At 46.2% G+C, this 19495-nt stretch overlaps 2 protein-coding genes across 4 annotated transcripts in view; both read left to right on the forward strand.

The window, feature by feature from the left end:
• Window positions 1-19495, forward strand: part of LOC146009552 (uncharacterized) — a 485071-nt gene that overhangs the window by 208394 nt on the left and 257182 nt on the right. The window lies entirely within an intron of this gene.
• Window positions 1-19495, forward strand: part of LOC146010164 (uncharacterized) — a 41437-nt gene that overhangs the window by 16442 nt on the left and 5500 nt on the right. For all 3 annotated transcript variants that reach the window (XM_083151129.1, XM_083151127.1, XM_083151128.1), the window contains one exon: window positions 12634-12826. In XM_083151129.1, coding sequence (XP_083007255.1) covers window positions 12649-12826 — 178 coding nt within the window. In that variant the 5' untranslated portion in view covers window positions 12634-12648. The remainder of the gene's footprint in view (window positions 1-12633; window positions 12827-19495) is intronic.

A 19495-nucleotide genomic window follows, 5' to 3' on the forward strand; every position in this document is an offset into this window, starting at 1 on the left:
CTCAGTCACTGCGTGTCTCCTACAGATGGGCCAGTAACAGAGATACCCCAGAGAGATGTCCCCGTCCTCTGTATTCCCAGGATAATCACATATATACCATGTCCTCAGTCACTGCGTGTCTCCTACAGATGGGCCCAGTAACAGAGATACCCCAGAGAGATGTCCCCGTCCTCTGTATTTCCAGGATAATCACGTATATATAATGTCCTCAGTCACTGCGTGTCTCCTACAGATGGGCCCAGTAACAGAGATACCCCAGACAGATGTCCCCGTCCTTTGTATTCCCAGGATAATCACATATATACCATGTCCTCAGTCACTGCGTGTCTCCTACAGATGGGCCCAGTAACAGAGATACCCCAGAGAGATGTCCCCGTCCTCTGTATTCCCAGGATAATCACATATATACCATGTCCTCAGTCACTGCGTGTCTCCTACAGATGGGCCAGGTAACAGAGATACCCCAGAGAGATGTCCCCGTCCTCTGTATGCCCAGGATAATCACATATATACCATGTCCTCAGTCACTGCGTGTCTCCTACAGATGGGCCCAGTAACAGAGATACCCCAGAGAGATGTCCCCGTCCTCTGTATTCCCAGGATAATCACATATATACCATGTCCTCAGTCACTGTGTGTCTCCTACAGATGGGCCCAGTAAGAGGAATACCCCAGAGAGATGTCCCCGTACTCTGTATTCCCAGGATAATCACATATATACCATGTCCTCAGTCACTGCGTGTCTCCTACAGATGGGCCCAGTAACAGATACCCCAGAGAGATGTCCCCGTCCTCTGTATTCCCAGGATAATCACATATATACCATGTCCTCAGTCACTGCGTGTCTCCTACAGATGGGCCAGTAACAGAGATACCCCAGAGAGATGTCCCCGTCCTCTGTATTCCCAGGATAATCACATATATACCATGTCCTCAGTCACTGCGTGTCTCCTACAGATGGGCCCAGTAACAGAGATACCCCAGAGAGATGTCCCCGTCCTCTGTATTCCCAGGATAATCACGTATATATAATGTCCTCAGTCACTGCGTGTCTCCTACAGATGGGCCCAGTAACAGAGATACCCCAGAGAGATGTCCCCGTCCTCTGTATTCCCAGGATAATCACATATATACCATGTCCTCAGTCACTGCGTGTCTCCTACAGATGGGCCCAGTAACAGAGATACCCCAGAGAGATGTCCCCGTCCTCTGTATTCCCAGGATAATCACATATATACAATGTCCTCAGTCACTGCGTGTCTCCTACAGATGGGCCCAGTAACAGAGATACCCCAGAGAGATGTCCCCGTCCTCTGTATTCCCAGGATAATCACATATATACCATGTCCTCAGTCACTGCGTGTCTCCTACAGATGGGCCCAGTAACAGAGATATCCCAGAGAGATGTCCCCGTCCTCTGTATTCCCAGGATAATCACATATATACCATGTCCTCAGTCACTGTGTGTCTCCTACAGATGGGCCCAGTAACAGAGATACCCCAGAGAGATGTCCCCGTCCTCTGTATTCCCAGGATAATCACATATATACAATGTCCTCAGTCACTGCGTTTCTCCTACAGATGGGCCCAGTAACAGAGATACCCCAGAGAGATGTCCCCGTCCTCTGTATTCCCAGGATAATCACATATATACCATGTCCTCAGTCACTGCGTGTCTCCTACAGATGGGCCCAGTAACAGGAATACCCCAGAGAGATGTCCCTGTCCTCTGTATTCCCAGGATAATCACATATATACAATGTCCTCAGTCACTGTCTGTCTCCTACAGATGGGTCCAGTAACAGAGATACCCCAGAGAGATGTCCCCATCCTCTGTATTCCCAGGATAATCACATATATATAATGTCCTCAGTCACTGCGTGTCTCCTACAGATGGATCCAGTAACAGAGATACCCCAGAGAGATGTCCCCGTCCTCTGTATTCCCAGGATAATCACATATATACCATGTCATCAGTCACTGCGTGTCTCCTACAGATGGGCCTAGTAACAGAGATACCCCAGAGAGATGTCCCCGTCCTCTGCATTCCCAGGATAATCACATGTATACCATGTCCTCAGTCACTGCGTGTCTCCTACAGATGGATCCAGTAACAGAGATACCCCAGAGAGATGTCCCCGTCCTCTGTATTCCCAGGATAATCACGTATATATAATGTCCTCAGTCACTGCGTGTCTCCTACAGATGGGCCCAGTAACAGAGATACCCCAGACAGATGTCCCCGTCCTTTGTATTCCCAGGATAATCACATATATACCATGTCCTCAGTCACTGCGTGTCTCCTACAGATGGGCCCAGTAACAGAGATACCCCAGAGAGATGTCCCCGTCCTCTGTATTCCCAGGATAATCACATATATACCATGTCCTCAGTCACTGCGTGTCTCCTACAGATGGGCCAGGTAACAGAGATACCCCAGAGAGATGTCCCCGTCCTCTGTATGCCCAGGATAATCACATATATACCATGTCCTCAGTCACTGCGTGTCTCCTACAGATGGATCCAGTAACAGAGATACCCCAGAGAGATGTCCCCGTCATCTGTATTCCCAGGATAATCACATATATACCATGTCCTCAGTCACTGTGTGTCTCCTACAGATGGGCCCAGTAAGAGGAATACCCCAGAGAGATGTCCCCGTACTCTGTATTCCCAGGATAATCACATATATACCATGTCCTCAGTCACTGCGTGTCTCCTACAGATGGGCCCAGTAACAGATACCCCAGAGAGATGTCCCCGTCCTCTGTATTCCCAGGATAATCACATATATACCATGTCCTCAGTCACTGCGTGTCTCCTACAGATGGGCCAGTAACAGAGATACCCCAGAGAGATGTCCCCGTCCTCTGTATTCCCAGGATAATCACATATATACCATGTCCTCAGTCACTGCGTGTCTCCTACAGATGGGCCCAGTAACAGAGATACCCCAGAGAGATGTCCCCGTCCTCTGTATTCCCAGGATAATCACGTATATATAATGTCCTCAGTCACTGCGTGTCTCCTACAGATGGGCCCAGTAACAGAGATACCCCAGAGAGATGTCCCCGTCCTCTGTATTCCCAGGATAATCACATATATACCATGTCCTCAGTCACTGCGTGTCTCCTACAGATGGGCCCAGTAACAGAGATACCCCAGAGAGATGTCCCCGTCCTCTGTATTCCCAGGATAATCACATATATACAATGTCCTCAGTCACTGCGTGTCTCCTACAGATGGGCCCAGTAACAGAGATACCCCAGAGAGATGTCCCCGTCCTCTGTATTCCCAGGATAATCACATATATACCATGTCCTCAGTCACTGCGTGTCTCCTACAGATGGGCCCAGTAACAGAGATATCCCAGAGAGATGTCCCCGTCCTCTGTATTCCCAGGATAATCACATATATACCATGTCCTCAGTCACTGTGTGTCTCCTACAGATGGGCCCAGTAACAGAGATACCCCAGAGAGATGTCCCCGTCCTCTGTATTCCCAGGATAATCACATATATACAATGTCCTCAGTCACTGCGTTTCTCCTACAGATGGGCCCAGTAACAGAGATACCCCAGAGAGATGTCCCCGTCCTCTGTATTCCCAGGATAATCACATATATACCATGTCCTCAGTCACTGCGTGTCTCCTACAGATGGGCCCAGTAACAGGAATACCCCAGAGAGATGTCCCTGTCCTCTGTATTCCCAGGATAATCACATATATACAATGTCCTCAGTCACTGTCTGTCTCCTACAGATGGGTCCAGTAACAGAGATACCCCAGAGAGATGTCCCCATCCTCTGTATTCCCAGGATAATCACATATATATAATGTCCTCAGTCACTGCGTGTCTCCTACAGATGGATCCAGTAACAGAGATACCCCAGAGAGATGTCCCCGTCCTCTGTATTCCCAGGATAATCACATATATACCATGTCATCAGTCACTGCGTGTCTCCTACAGATGGGCCTAGTAACAGAGATACCCCAGAGAGATGTCCCCGTCCTCTGCATTCCCAGGATAATCACATGTATACCATGTCCTCAGTCACTGTGTGTCTCCTACAGATGGAGCCAGTAACAGAGATACCCCAGAGAGATGTCCCCGTCCTCTGTATTCCCAGGATAATCACATATATACCATGTCCTCAGTCACTGTGTGTCTCCTACAGATGGGCCCAGTAACAGAGATACCCCAGAGAGATGTCCCCGTCCTCTGTATTCCCAGGATAATCACATATATACCATGTCCTCAGTCACTGTGTGTCTCCTACAGATGGGCCCAGTAAGAGGAATACCCCAGAGAGATGTCCCCGTACTCTGTATTCCCAGGATAATCACATATATACCATGTCCTCAGTCACTGCGTGTCTCCTACAGATGGGCCCAGTAACAGATACCCCAGAGAGATGTCCCCGTCCTCTGTATTCCCAGGATAATCACATATATACCATGTCCTCAGTCACTGCGTGTCTCCTACAGATGGGCCAGTAACAGAGATACCCCAGAGAGATGTCCCCGTCCTCTGTATTCCCAGGATAATCACATATATACCATGTCCTCAGTCACTGCGTGTCTCCTACAGATGGGCCCAGTAACAGAGATACCCCAGAGAGATGTCCCCGTCCTCTGTATTCCCAGGATAATCACGTATATATAATGTCCTCAGTCACTGCGTGTCTCCTACAGATGGGCCCAGTAACAGAGATACCCCAGAGAGATGTCCCCGTCCTCTGTATTCCCAGGATAATCACATATATACCATGTCCTCAGTCACTGCGTGTCTCCTACAGATGGGCCCAGTAACAGAGATACCCCAGAGAGATGTCCCCGTCCTCTGTATTCCCAGGATAATCACATATATACCATGTCCTCAGTCACTGCGTGTCTCCTACAGATGGGCCAGGTAACAGAGATACCCCAGAGAGATGTCCCCGTCCTCTGTATGCCCAGGATAATCACATATATACCATGTCCTCAGTCACTGCGTGTCTCCTACAGATGGGCCCAGTAACAGCGATACCCCAGAGAGATGTCCCCATCCTCTGTATTCTCAGGATAATCACATATATACCATGTCCTCAGTCACTGTGTGTCTCCTACAGATGGGCCCAGTAACAGATACCCCAGAGAGATGTCCCCGTCCTCTGCATTCCCAGGATAATCACATGTATACCATGTCCTCAGTCACTGTGTGTCTCCTACAGATGGAGCCAGTAACAGAGATACCCCAGAGAGATGTCCCCGTCCTCTGTATTCCCAGGATAATCACATATATACCATGTCATCAGTCACTGCGTGTCTCCTACAGATGGGCCTAGTAACAGAGATACCCCAGAGAGATGTCCCCGTCCTCTGCATTCCCAGGATAATCACATGTATACCATGTCCTCAGTCACTGTGTGTCTCCTACAGATGGAGCCAGTAACAGAGATACCCCAGAGAGATGTCCCCGTCCTCTGTATTCCCAGGATAATCACATATATACCATGTCCTCAGTCACTGTGTGTCTCCTACAGATGGGCCCAGTAAAAGAGATACCCCAGAGAGATGTCCCCGTCCTCTGTATTCCCAGGATAATCACATATATACCATGTCCTCAGTCACTGTGTGTCTCCTACAGATGGGCCCAGTAAGAGGAATACCCCAGAGAGATGTCCCCGTCCTCTGTATTCCCAGGATAATCACATATATACCATGTCCTCAGTCACTGCGTGTCTCCTACAGATGGGCCAGTAACAGAGATACCCCAGAGAGATGTCCCCGTCCTCTGTATTCCCAGGATAATCACATATATACCATGTCCTCAGTCACTGCGTGTCTCCTACAGATGGGCCCAGTAACAGAGATACCCCAGAGAGATGTCCCCGTCCTCTGTATTCCCAGGATAATCACGTATATATAATGTCCTCAGTCACTGCGTGTCTCCTACAGATGGGCCCAGTAACAGAGATACCCCAGACAGATGTCCCCGTCCTTTGTATTCCCAGGATAATCACATATATACCATGTCCTCAGTCACTGCGTGTCTCCTACAGATGGGCCCAGTAACAGAGATACCCCAGAGAGATGTCCCCGTCCTCTGTATTCCCAGGATAATCACATATATACCATGTCCTCAGTCACTGCGTGTCTCCTACAGATGGGCCAGGTAACAGAGATACCCCAGAGAGATGTCCCCGTCCTCTGTATGCCCAGGATAATCACATATATACCATGTCCTCAGTCACTGCGTGTCTCCTACAGATGGGCCCAGTAACAGAGATACCCCAGAGAGATGTCCCCGTCCTCTGTATTCCCAGGATAATCACATATATACCATGTCCTCAGTCACTGTGTGTCTCCTACAGATGGGCCCAGTAAGAGGAATACCCCAGAGAGATGTCCCCGTACTCTGTATTCCCAGGATAATCACATATATACCATGTCCTCAGTCACTGCGTGTCTCCTACAGATGGGCCCAGTAACAGATACCCCAGAGAGATGTCCCCGTCCTCTGTATTCCCAGGATAATCACATATATACCATGTCCTCAGTCACTGCGTGTCTCCTACAGATGGGCCAGTAACAGAGATACCCCAGAGAGATGTCCCCGTCCTCTGTATTCCCAGGATAATCACATATATACCATGTCCTCAGTCACTGCGTGTCTCCTACAGATGGGCCCAGTAACAGAGATACCCCAGAGAGATGTCCCCGTCCTCTGTATTCCCAGGATAATCACGTATATATAATGTCCTCAGTCACTGCGTGTCTCCTACAGATGGGCCCAGTAACAGAGATACCCCAGAGAGATGTCCCCGTCCTCTGTATTCCCAGGATAATCACATATATACCATGTCCTCAGTCACTGCGTGTCTCCTACAGATGGGCCCAGTAACAGAGATACCCCAGAGAGATGTCCCCGTCCTCTGTATTCCCAGGATAATCACATATATACAATGTCCTCAGTCACTGCGTGTCTCCTACAGATGGGCCCAGTAACAGAGATACCCCAGAGAGATGTCCCCGTCCTCTGTATTCCCAGGATAATCACATATATACCATGTCCTCAGTCACTGCGTGTCTCCTACAGATGGGCCCAGTAACAGAGATATCCCAGAGAGATGTCCCCGTCCTCTGTATTCCCAGGATAATCACATATATACCATGTCCTCAGTCACTGTGTGTCTCCTACAGATGGGCCCAGTAACAGAGATACCCCAGAGAGATGTCCCCGTCCTCTGTATTCCCAGGATAATCACATATATACAATGTCCTCAGTCACTGCGTTTCTCCTACAGATGGGCCCAGTAACAGAGATACCCCAGAGAGATGTCCCCGTCCTCTGTATTCCCAGGATAATCACATATATACCATGTCCTCAGTCACTGCGTGTCTCCTACAGATGGGCCCAGTAACAGGAATACCCCAGAGAGATGTCCCTGTCCTCTGTATTCCCAGGATAATCACATATATACAATGTCCTCAGTCACTGTCTGTCTCCTACAGATGGGTCCAGTAACAGAGATACCCCAGAGAGATGTCCCCATCCTCTGTATTCCCAGGATAATCACATATATATAATGTCCTCAGTCACTGCGTGTCTCCTACAGATGGATCCAGTAACAGAGATACCCCAGAGAGATGTCCCCGTCCTCTGTATTCCCAGGATAATCACATATATACCATGTCATCAGTCACTGCGTGTCTCCTACAGATGGGCCTAGTAACAGAGATACCCCAGAGAGATGTCCCCGTCCTCTGCATTCCCAGGATAATCACATGTATACCATGTCCTCAGTCACTGCGTGTCTCCTACAGATGGATCCAGTAACAGAGATACCCCAGAGAGATGTCCCCGTCCTCTGTATTCCCAGGATAATCACGTATATATAATGTCCTCAGTCACTGCGTGTCTCCTACAGATGGGCCCAGTAACAGAGATACCCCAGACAGATGTCCCCGTCCTTTGTATTCCCAGGATAATCACATATATACCATGTCCTCAGTCACTGCGTGTCTCCTACAGATGGGCCCAGTAACAGAGATACCCCAGAGAGATGTCCCCGTCCTCTGTATTCCCAGGATAATCACATATATACCATGTCCTCAGTCACTGCGTGTCTCCTACAGATGGGCCAGGTAACAGAGATACCCCAGAGAGATGTCCCCGTCCTCTGTATTCCCAGGATAATCACATATATACCATGTCCTCAGTCACTGTGTGTCTCCTACAGATGGGCCCAGTAAGAGGAATACCCCAGAGAGATGTCCCCGTACTCTGTATTCCCAGGATAATCACATATATACCATGTCCTCAGTCACTGCGTGTCTCCTACAGATGGGCCCAGTAACAGATACCCCAGAGAGATGTCCCCGTCCTCTGTATTCCCAGGATAATCACATATATACCATGTCCTCAGTCACTGCGTGTCTCCTACAGATGGGCCAGTAACAGAGATACCCCAGAGAGATGTCCCCGTCCTCTGTATTCCCAGGATAATCACATATATACCATGTCCTCAGTCACTGCGTGTCTCCTACAGATGGGCCCAGTAACAGAGATACCCCAGAGAGATGTCCCCGTCCTCTGTATTCCCAGGATAATCACGTATATATAATGTCCTCAGTCACTGCGTGTCTCCTACAGATGGGCCCAGTAACAGAGATACCCTAGAGAGATGTCCCCGTCCTCTGTATTCCCAGGATAATCACATATATACCATGTCCTCAGTCACTGCGTGTCTCCTACAGATGGGCCCAGTAACAGAGATACCCCAGAGAGATGTCCCCGTCCTCTGTATTCCCAGGATAATCACATATATACAATGTCCTCAGTCACTGCGTGTCTCCTACAGATGGGCCCAGTAACAGAGATACCCCAGAGAGATGTCCCCGTCCTCTGTATTCCCAGGATAATCACATATATACCATGTCCTCAGTCACTGCGTGTCTCCTACAGATGGGCCCAGTAACAGAGATATCCCAGAGAGATGTCCCCGTCCTCTGTATTCCCAGGATAATCACATATATACCATGTCCTCAGTCACTGTGTGTCTCCTACAGATGGGCCCAGTAACAGAGATACCCCAGAGAGATGTCCCCGTCCTCTGTATTCCCAGGATAATCACATATATACAATGTCCTCAGTCACTGCGTTTCTCCTACAGATGGGCCCAGTAACAGAGATACCCCAGAGAGATGTCCCCGTCCTCTGTATTCCCAGGATAATCACATATATACCATGTCCTCAGTCACTGCGTGTCTCCTACAGATGGGCCCAGTAACAGGAATACCCCAGAGAGATGTCCCTGTCCTCTGTATTCCCAGGATAATCACATATATACAATGTCCTCAGTCACTGTCTGTCTCCTACAGATGGGTCCAGTAACAGAGATACCCCAGAGAGATGTCCCCATCCTCTGTATTCCCAGGATAATCACATATATATAATGTCCTCAGTCACTGCGTGTCTCCTACAGATGGATCCAGTAACAGAGATACCCCAGAGAGATGTCCCCGTCCTCTGTATTCCCAGGATAATCACATATATACCATGTCATCAGTCACTGCGTGTCTCCTACAGATGGGCCTAGTAACAGAGATACCCCAGAGAGATGTCCCCGTCCTCTGCATTCCCAGGATAATCACATGTATACCATGTCCTCAGTCACTGTGTGTCTCCTACAGATGGAGCCAGTAACAGAGATACCCCAGAGAGATGTCCCCGTCCTCTGTATTCCCAGGATAATCACATATATACCATGTCCTCAGTCACTGTGTGTCTCCTACAGATGGGCCCAGTAACAGAGATACCCCAGAGAGATGTCCCCGTCCTCTGTATTCCCAGGATAATCACATATATACCATGTCCTCAGTCACTGTGTGTCTCCTACAGATGGGCCCAGTAAGAGGAATACCCCAGAGAGATGTCCCCGTACTCTGTATTCCCAGGATAATCACATATATACAATGTCCTCAGTCACTGTGTGTCTCCTACAGATGGGTCCAGTAACAGAGATACCCCAGAGAGATGTCCCCGTCCTCTGTATTCCCAGGATAATCACATATATATAATGTCCTCAGTCACTGCGTGTCTCCTACAGATGGATCCAGTAACAGAGATACCCCAGAGAGATGTCCCCGTCCTCTGTATTCCCAGGATAATCACATATATACCATGTCATCAGTCACTGCGTGTCTCCTACAGATGGGCCTAGTAACAGAGATACCCCAGAGAGATGTCCCCGTCCTCTGCATTCCCAGGATAATCACATGTATACCATGTCCTCAGTCACTGTGTGTCTCCTACAGATGGAGCCAGTAACAGAGATACCCCAGAGAGATGTCCCCGTCCTCTGTATTCCCAGGATAATCACATATATACCATGTCCTCAGTCACTGTGTGTCTCCTACAGATGGGCCCAGTAACAGAGATACCCCAGAGAGATGTCCCCGTCCTCTGTATTCCCAGGATAATCACATATATACCATGTCCTCAGTCACTGTGTGTCTCCTACAGATGGGCCCAGTAAGAGGAATACCCCAGAGAGATGTCCCCGTCCTCTGTATTACCAGGATAATCACATATATACCATGTCCTCAGTCACTGCGTGTCTCCTACAGATGGGCCCAGTAACAGATACCCCAGAGAGATGTCCCCGTCCTCTGTATTCCCAGGATAATCACATATATACCATGTCCTCAGTCACTGCGTGTCTCCTACAGATGGGCCAGTAACAGAGATACCCCAGAGAGATGTCCCCGTCCTCTGTATTCCCAGGATAATCACATATATACCATGTCCTCAGTCACTGCGTGTCTCCTACAGATGGGCCCAGTAACAGAGATACCCCAGAGAGATGTCCCTGTCCTCTGTATTCCCAGGATAATCACGTATATATAATGTCCTCAGTCACTGCGTGTCTCCTACAGATGGGCCCAGTAACAGAGATACCCCAGAGAGATGTCCCCGTCCTCTGTATTCCCAGGATAATCACATATATACCATGTCCTCAGTCACTGCGTGTCTCCTACAGATGGGCCCAGTAACAGAGATACCCCAGAGAGATGTCCCCGTCCTCTGTATTCCCAGGATAATCACATATATACCATGTCCTCAGTCACTGCGTGTCTCCTACAGATGGGCCAGGTAACAGAGATACCCCAGAGAGATGTCCCCGTCCTCTGTATGCCCAGGATAATCACATATATACCATGTCCTCAGTCACTGCGTGTCTCCTACAGATGGGCCAGGTAACAGAGATACCCCAGAGAGATGTCCCCGTCCTCTGTATGCCCAGGATAATCACATATATACCATGTCCTCAGTCACTGCGTGTCTCCTACAGATGGGCCCAGTAACAGCGATACCCCAGAGAGATGTCCCCATCCTCTGTATTCTCAGGATAATCACATATATACCATGTCCTCAGTCACTGTGTGTCTCCTACAGATGGGCCCAGTAACAGAAATACCCCAGAGAGATGTCCCCGTCCTCTGTATTCCCAGGATAATCACATATATACATGTCCTCAGTCACTGTGTGTCTCCTACAGATGGGCCCAGTAACAGAGATACCCCAGAGAGATGTCCCCGTCCTCTGTATTCCCAGGATAATCACATATATACCATGTCCTCAGTCACTGTGTGTCTCCTACAGATGGGCCCAGTAACAGAGATACCCCAGAGAGATGTCCCCGTCCTCTGTATTCCCAGGATAATCACATATATACCATGTCCTCAGTCACTGCCTGTCTCCTACAGATGGGCCCAGTAACAGAGATACCCCAGAGAGATGTCCCCGTCCTCTGTATTCCCAGGATAATCACATATATACCATGTCCTCAGTCACTGCCTGTCTCCTACAGATGGGCCCAGTAACAGAGATACCCCAGAGAGATGTCCCCGTCCTCTGTATTCCCAGGATCATCACATATATACAATGTCCTCAGTCTCTGCGTGTCTCCTACAGATGGGCCCAGTAACAGAGATACCCCAGAGAGATGTCCCCGTCCTCTGTATTCCCAGGATAATCACATATATACAATGTCCTCAGTCACTGCGTGTCTCCTACAGATGGGCCCAGTAACAGAGATACCCCAGAGAGATGTCCCCTGGACGAGGTTTCGTTTTTTCGGGGCGGGGCGAGGATGATGGGCCCAGTAACAGATATACCCCAGAGAGATGTCATCGGCCAGCAGCCTCATTAATTTGCGGGACAGTGTATGGGGGGAGGGCATTTTAGCCCCACCCCCTCCCCGCGGACCCGCGAAATTCAGAAATTTATACAGTGGGGAAGGGGGGAGCAGGGGCTGTGGCTACAATGCGGGAGACTTGCCCACCTTCCTGGGGGGCCGGGAGGGGGACCCGATTTGCGGGACCCTCCGGGCCATTCCGGGAGGGTAGGCAAGTATGCCCAGCACTGCACAGAGGACAATCACAGGACCCCACAGGAGGATCAGGGAGGTGGGAATTATGGTCTCCCCAATATACCTAAGTGACTGTCACTATATGAATTGCAGCAGTTGTGTGTGTGTGTGTGTGTGTGTGTCTGAGTGTGTCTGTCTGTCTGTTTTATGCATGGATATTGTACTGTGTAATCTCACTAGCATCAGACATTACTAATGTGATATTTATTTGTAGGTTCGATGTGAAGATATGTCTGATATTAAGGTTGAAGAAATAAAGGGAGAAGAAGAGATGGATGTGACTGACATTAAGGCAGAAGATACAGAGGAAGAAGAGACGTATGTGACGGATATGAGGATAAGAGAAGAGTCTTATGTGTCTGATAAGAAAGAAGATATAGAGGAAATCCCTACAGATATCTGCACAGGTGAGCAATAATCACTTATTACATTCAGTGGGTCATATGTAATAGGGTGAGACTTTCAGAAAGTAACAGATTTGGGAGTTTTCCCATTTTTTTTTAAAGCGGCAATCATTGACATTGCAAAACCAGGTTGATTTTGCCATGTAATTTATTGCTGGTATGGAAGTACATTTATTTATATATGCAAAGTCTATCTAATTTATTCATTTCGCACGCAACCAATAATTGAATGTCCAGATTTATAATCAATGAATATTATTTATGAATGTAAACTGATGAAACTGTATCATGGATGACAAAATATAACAATACAGGTATTTATACATAATAACGATTATTATTCCAGCATCCCTAAATAAAGCTAACCTCAGTGTTATATACTGTGTATGCAAATACAGCGCGGGAGGGGGGCGTGGCTATGAAGCAGCCATTTTAGAATAACTACTTGTCGGCCATCTTAGCTAGAACACATGTTAATCTGCCACATGGCATTCCGCAGCACACAAAGGAAACCTTAGCAAAAGACTATTAACTTCCGCCTGGCAATCACACATACACTGACTGTACGTTCATTATTTCTATTCATAACATTTACTCCAAATTTAACCTTTAACCTGCATCATGCGATACTCACCGTCCTGACTATAACTTGCACATCCATCAAACACATTAAACCTGTTGCATACACAATTAATATATATTCAATCTGTCTATGCACTTCCGCACAGAACACCCAAATAGCACCACACAATCCAAGGACCAATCACATCACAATCACATCACAAGCTATTACACACACACCATCCGAGCATCACGCCACCAACACCCGCCACATATACGTAGGCTCCATCAGATAGTCTATCCAGACACTCTTACTGGACACCACACAAAGCACTCGCACTCTGTTCTTGCATAGCCTTACACATCCATTCAAACACCAAGAATCCAGACAATAGTGGACTACCCTCACAGCACATGTTTACACATTCTGCTTACATAGTAATAGCATTCCACCATGCTCAAATCAGTATAATCACTACAGCTTGTCCTTACACATACCAATCTATATAATCTACCGACTGCTGCCTACTATATAGCTATTGTGAACCACAATACAATCCATGAACTACAGGCTAGCTAAACATCATTCACACAGATCATTCTTAACTACAGACAGAAGCTTTCTTTGTCCAAACCATAGGATACGCTGGGCCTATGCACATGTTAATATCTGAAGACAGACTAAGAATGGAAGTTAACTACTCTTAAACTCTCTAGCATAATCCATATTCCATAACCGGGGTCCTAGTACACAATACAATTATATGATACATAATACTTATCACATCCAAATCCATATGTTATGGAAGGAGCCTCCCGGTGAAGCGAGACCCATCCTCTCTGTGGCCCTTATTCAGATCGGAACGGTACGGCCCGCGTGCGGCCGTACCGCCGATGTTTTTGGTCTGCACATGCGCAGAGGTGAATCTGCGCATGTGCAGCCCCCTTCGCCGCAGACGGATTTCGTCCGCCGCAAAGGGGGCGGATAGGGGCGTGAGAGGCATCATGCCCTCATTTCCCTATGTGTACGCCCCGCGTTTCATGGGCGTTCCCATGCAAACGCGGGGCGTATGCATGGTAATGAGGGCATGACGCCACTCATGGGGGCGGAAAGCTGACGTCGCCGGATGTCAGCTTTCAGCCCCCATACAAGCTACCACACGGACGATTGTCCGTGTGGTCTTAGCTTGCGGGAGCTGCCGCGGCGTGCGGACCTGCCTTCGATGGTCGACGACCATCGAATGCAGGGGGCAGCTCCCACCATGGTGGAGGCGTAGCCTCCACCATTTTAATGCGGATCGCCAGCCGTCCGTGTACGGACGGCCGTGGCGATCCGTAGGGTGGGCGGGGATTGGTTTGTGCGGCCGGAGCCCCGTGTGCGGCTCTGGCCGCACCAACCAGAATAAGGGCCTGTGTCTTGATCGAACAGCAAGTGGCTGTTTGATTTTCCCTTGCTTCCCAAGAGAACTCTCGGGGGAGGGGAGAATCTATTCATTCACCAGGTTTCACTTAGCTTATGTTTACAGTATCTTGTGACTGGCTTATCTGGATCCTTTTGTCTTTCCCCAGGAACCATTCATCACATTCTCTCAATTAGCTTATAGACACGCCCCTCTGATTGCTGTATCTTAATATAGTGGGAGCTTATGATATGTAATAACATGTGGGTGCAATATGATATGGAATTCTAATAACTGTCATCTGATAGCTAGTGTAATTTTGCACATGTAGAGTCCAAACATGACATTTATGGGATAAAAGATTATTTATCCCTGACTATATTAATTTAGTGGGCATGGTTATAATTATGATTATGGAAATTATATGCTGGGAAAAATTAGGCATTGACAGTCGCCCATTTGACAGTATATAATAACTGTCACATTAATAATGCATAATTTCCGCATTAATTTTCATAATTCATAAAATTTCAATATTTTTCAAAAAAATATTTTTCATTGATAAAAATTTTTTTTTAAAGGGTGGAACTTATGTGTATGTATAGAAAGAAGGGGATGTATCATTTTTGCGCAATGGCTTAATCCGAGATTAATAATAAATGGGGGAGTGCATTTACTTAACGCCGGCATGTCCAGACCATGACCTCACAATAGTTGTAGGGCCACAGCCCAGACACACACGACTGAATGATACATTTGGGGAGTGTATGTGTAGCTGTTTAGGTGGGTGTAGTGTTCCTGCATAGGTGTTGTGTAACCTACCGCAGGGTGTACAGGGTTGTACAACCTTCATATGTCCTACAAAGGATGCTGGGAAAACATTGATGAACAATCATAACAAACAATTTTACAGAGTATTATAAAGATTTCCTGAAAGAGTGGAGAACAGTCATTTCTCCTTGGGCAGTAGGGGATTAAAAAACCTGAATAGGGTCCCAGGGTAAAAAACCTTCTACGCCCTTTGGGTCATTCCTAGTGTCTCTTGACATTAAAACTAAGGGCCAAAGAAAAAAAAAAAAAGGTCTCTAGTGGGTCTTCTGCTCATCACGACGTGGGGTCGTCTAGGGGTCATCAGTCTCTTGGTCGGCTTGTGTATTTCGTTGGCTCTTGGGGCTTTCTAGCTGGGTTCCTGTCTAGTCATCTGTCGGTATCCAAGTCGTCATCTCGAGGACCATCATCTGTCTACTGCTGGGCTCGTCTCTCCCTCTCCATTGCATCTGTAGGAAAAAGAAGTATCAATATTTTTGCATTTTCACCTATTTTCCCTACCATCCTTGGTTTCTTGTATGCCATCCGATCCACTTGTAGACTTCCGATAGTTCTGTCGTCGACTTGTTTCCCTGCAGAGACATAAACAGAAAGAACTTCCCAAGCGTTAAAAAAACATCCCGCCTCCCACATCTGCGAAGCTTCTACACTCTAGAGTGCTATAGTTTAACCCTCGCCTTACTGTCTTTTGACACTAGGTGGCGCTCTAATTTATTTAAGGGTATTTCTACCCTGTACTACCAAACCTCTTTCAATTTAACCTCTATACCACTCCATATATTACAAATACAGTTGTCTGAGCCAAATAATCTGTGTTCTTCTTCGGAAAAATGTGACTAGAGGAAATCTGAGATATTCAGAATATTCAATCTCTCATTTTCCTCTTCTCAGTCTAATCACTAGGGACTATCAGTTACTTGACATCTGGACCTAGCACTATCAATATCTTGAGATTTTTGAATCTCATTTAAAAACACTAATATATGTCTCGTTGTCTAGGGGATGAAACTTTTTCAATGTTAGGTCGATCACGCTCTCCATGCAATTAGGAGCAACAGGGGTTTCCAAATTCAATGCGTCACATTTGACTGGGTCCAATCACAGCTCTTTCCGGCTCAACTAAACAACAAACAGAAAAACAAATCTTTAGACACCTTACACGACATATGTCTGATTCTGCGAACCATTCAAAACAAACAATGACAATCAAACAAACAAAAGAGAGTACGTATAAACTATCCATTAACTTCCATTTCTCCTTACCTGATTCCTAAGAACCTGGACTGACAATTACATCACATACAAGTCACCACTAGGTGGCTATTAACCTTTAACCACTTCCCTATATCTATGTGTTTACATACATATGTGTCATGGGAACTATATGTCATGTAATGAACAAGCATGTTTCAAAAACAAATTTCCTTATACGTCATTACCCTGGTACCGAGGGCGGATCGTATGCAGTACTCCTTTGAGTAGAACATGTTATCTTGTTCTCTACCTTTCCTCGTGTTCTATACCTGTATGTCTTACCATAGTCTAAACCTTCATGTGTTCGCGGTAATATTGTGTTCTATTCTTAAATCTTTAATCTACTTGCTGAAAGGGGGGAAAGAAAGTTTAGGAGTCTTTCTAGTTACCGTTCTTCATTTGGGTGTCATCTCTGCTTCTCTATACCTACAGCAGTTATTAACCTGGGGATGTAATTAATTTCAAATACAATTTGGCATTCTCAATTTATCTTGTTACCTTAATACTTATTACCTGAGTCAATGTGAAACCAGTATACCTACTTCTCCAGCTGTGTCAATTTGGCATTGACTGTACCGTCTCTTACCACTTGGGGAAAAACAGCATCTTCTCTGGCTGTTCGACTCCGCCTTACATTTGACTTCTCTCGTCTCGGAGATGACAGCTGTCTTGAATATTGCGTCAACACTTACTAATCCTTAACAAGGAGTTGACACAGGGTATAGGTTAGTCAGTTTCACAATTACATCAGACACTTTTAGAATAACTGGTCCCATTATATATATGAATGGGGGGAGTATTGCTATTCCGCATTAACAGTCTAATTGCACTTTTAACATCACTTTTCCTATTGCCTCTTCCTATACCACAGTTTTAAACAAACACTATGCCTCTTCTTACCTCGCGTTGATGAGAGCAGACATAATTTTCAATTCTTATTGTGTAATTCATCCGGTTCGAAGCTATCAACACTGGGAAATTCTAAACTTGCTGATTTTGGTAAACAACTGCGAGTTCACCGTGCTTCCTGCACATAATAAAGCAGCCGATCCTCTTGGCCGGCTTGCTTCCTCCCTATCCTGCACGTTATCACAGCGTGACCCGTTATTACCCATAATTACAGGAGTAAACGTTCACAGCTTAATAGATATCGGTGGGTTATTACTTATCTGAGAGCTCCCCAACCACTCACTTCTCCACACAGCGACACTATTCCGCAATCAAGCGAAAAGCCCACAATGCGAGGTAACGTACTCAATCACCAATGCTCTCAACTAGCCGCGCACGTCTAGTTGACCTACAAGGTGCGGCCAGTCTCTCCAGGGCACAACAAACTTGTTTTCCTGTGCCCCCAGAAACCGGAGGAGCTCAACGGAATTCGAAGTTCCGATTTTCGCTCCTATACCCTTCCGGTAGACCAAAATAGGTAGGTCGACGGAAGGGGCAGTAAAATGGGTACGTCGACTCGTACGTCATCGCGTATCCCCCGTGTGTCCTATTTCAACACACAATCCTTAGCGCTAAGGGCAATCCTTTCACCTTCCAGGAATTTCTACATCTGGGTACCATTCACTTTAACATTACTATCTATTTTCTGTACAGAAAATCTTCCTAGGCTGGTAGCTCTCTTACTGGATGTCACACGAGTGTTCCCTTGACTATCAATGGGAATTTAATCAATACTATTTGAATTTCTTGAATTTTGATCAATAATAAAAGAATCCTGTTTGTAACTCAACAGGAGTCTTACTCAATTTATCACTTAATTAATTATCACTACCCATCCTTGGGCATTTACCTGTACAGCGTACCTAGGCAATCACATGCGCCCGCACATGTGTCCATCACGCAAACAGTGTCTCACTGATACTTTGCAATCATTATTTGCACTTCTATTTAACTTAACTATTCAAGAAATCCCAATAGCACACTCTTTCTATAACATTTGTGGTTTGTAAGGATATGGCACTATGAATTTAACACCTCTTACAATACTGTAGATATCTCACATTCACAGGGGAAAACAAATGCAATTTTACTCTTAACAGGTACAAACTCCACACAGTGCAATACCTCTTACAGTTTTTCCTGCACCTATACATTTGGGGTAAAGATCACAATAGTTACAAAAAGATATATTCTGTCTATTGAGCCTATTCAATACTACAGTTGCTGCTGAGAGAAAAAAAACAAATAAATCAATCCTATTCAAATGCCCCCTTTCTAAGAGAAGTTCTTTGTCTAAGTTTCCAGGTTCAATCTATTGTCTCAACACCTTAATTTACATCTAAATACCCTCTGGCTGGTTCTTTTAAAAGTTAAGAATCTTTTTCTGTCTTTTAGCCTGGAATAAAAAAAGGAAAAATGTTATATATCATTTGGTAATAATTACTTTCAGTTTCAGGTTTAATACTTTAGAGTAACATTCAAATTTCATACTGCTTGGAATTTGTTGATTTTTAACTGTACCTGATTTTTTTTTCTATTGACTGGTATTTTATCTCTCTCTGCTTTTATCTTTCTAAAGTTAAAATACTTATGACTCAATCCTATCAATTATGGGAATGAAAGTTTACTATTCTCATTACCACATGTTGAAAGGTATACTAAAAATAAAATAAATTTATTT

Source organism: Crinia signifera, chromosome 6 (assembly GCF_055691185.1).
Source record: "Crinia signifera chromosome 6, ASM5569118v1, whole genome shotgun sequence".
Lineage (NCBI taxonomy): Eukaryota > Metazoa > Chordata > Amphibia > Anura > Myobatrachidae > Crinia > Crinia signifera.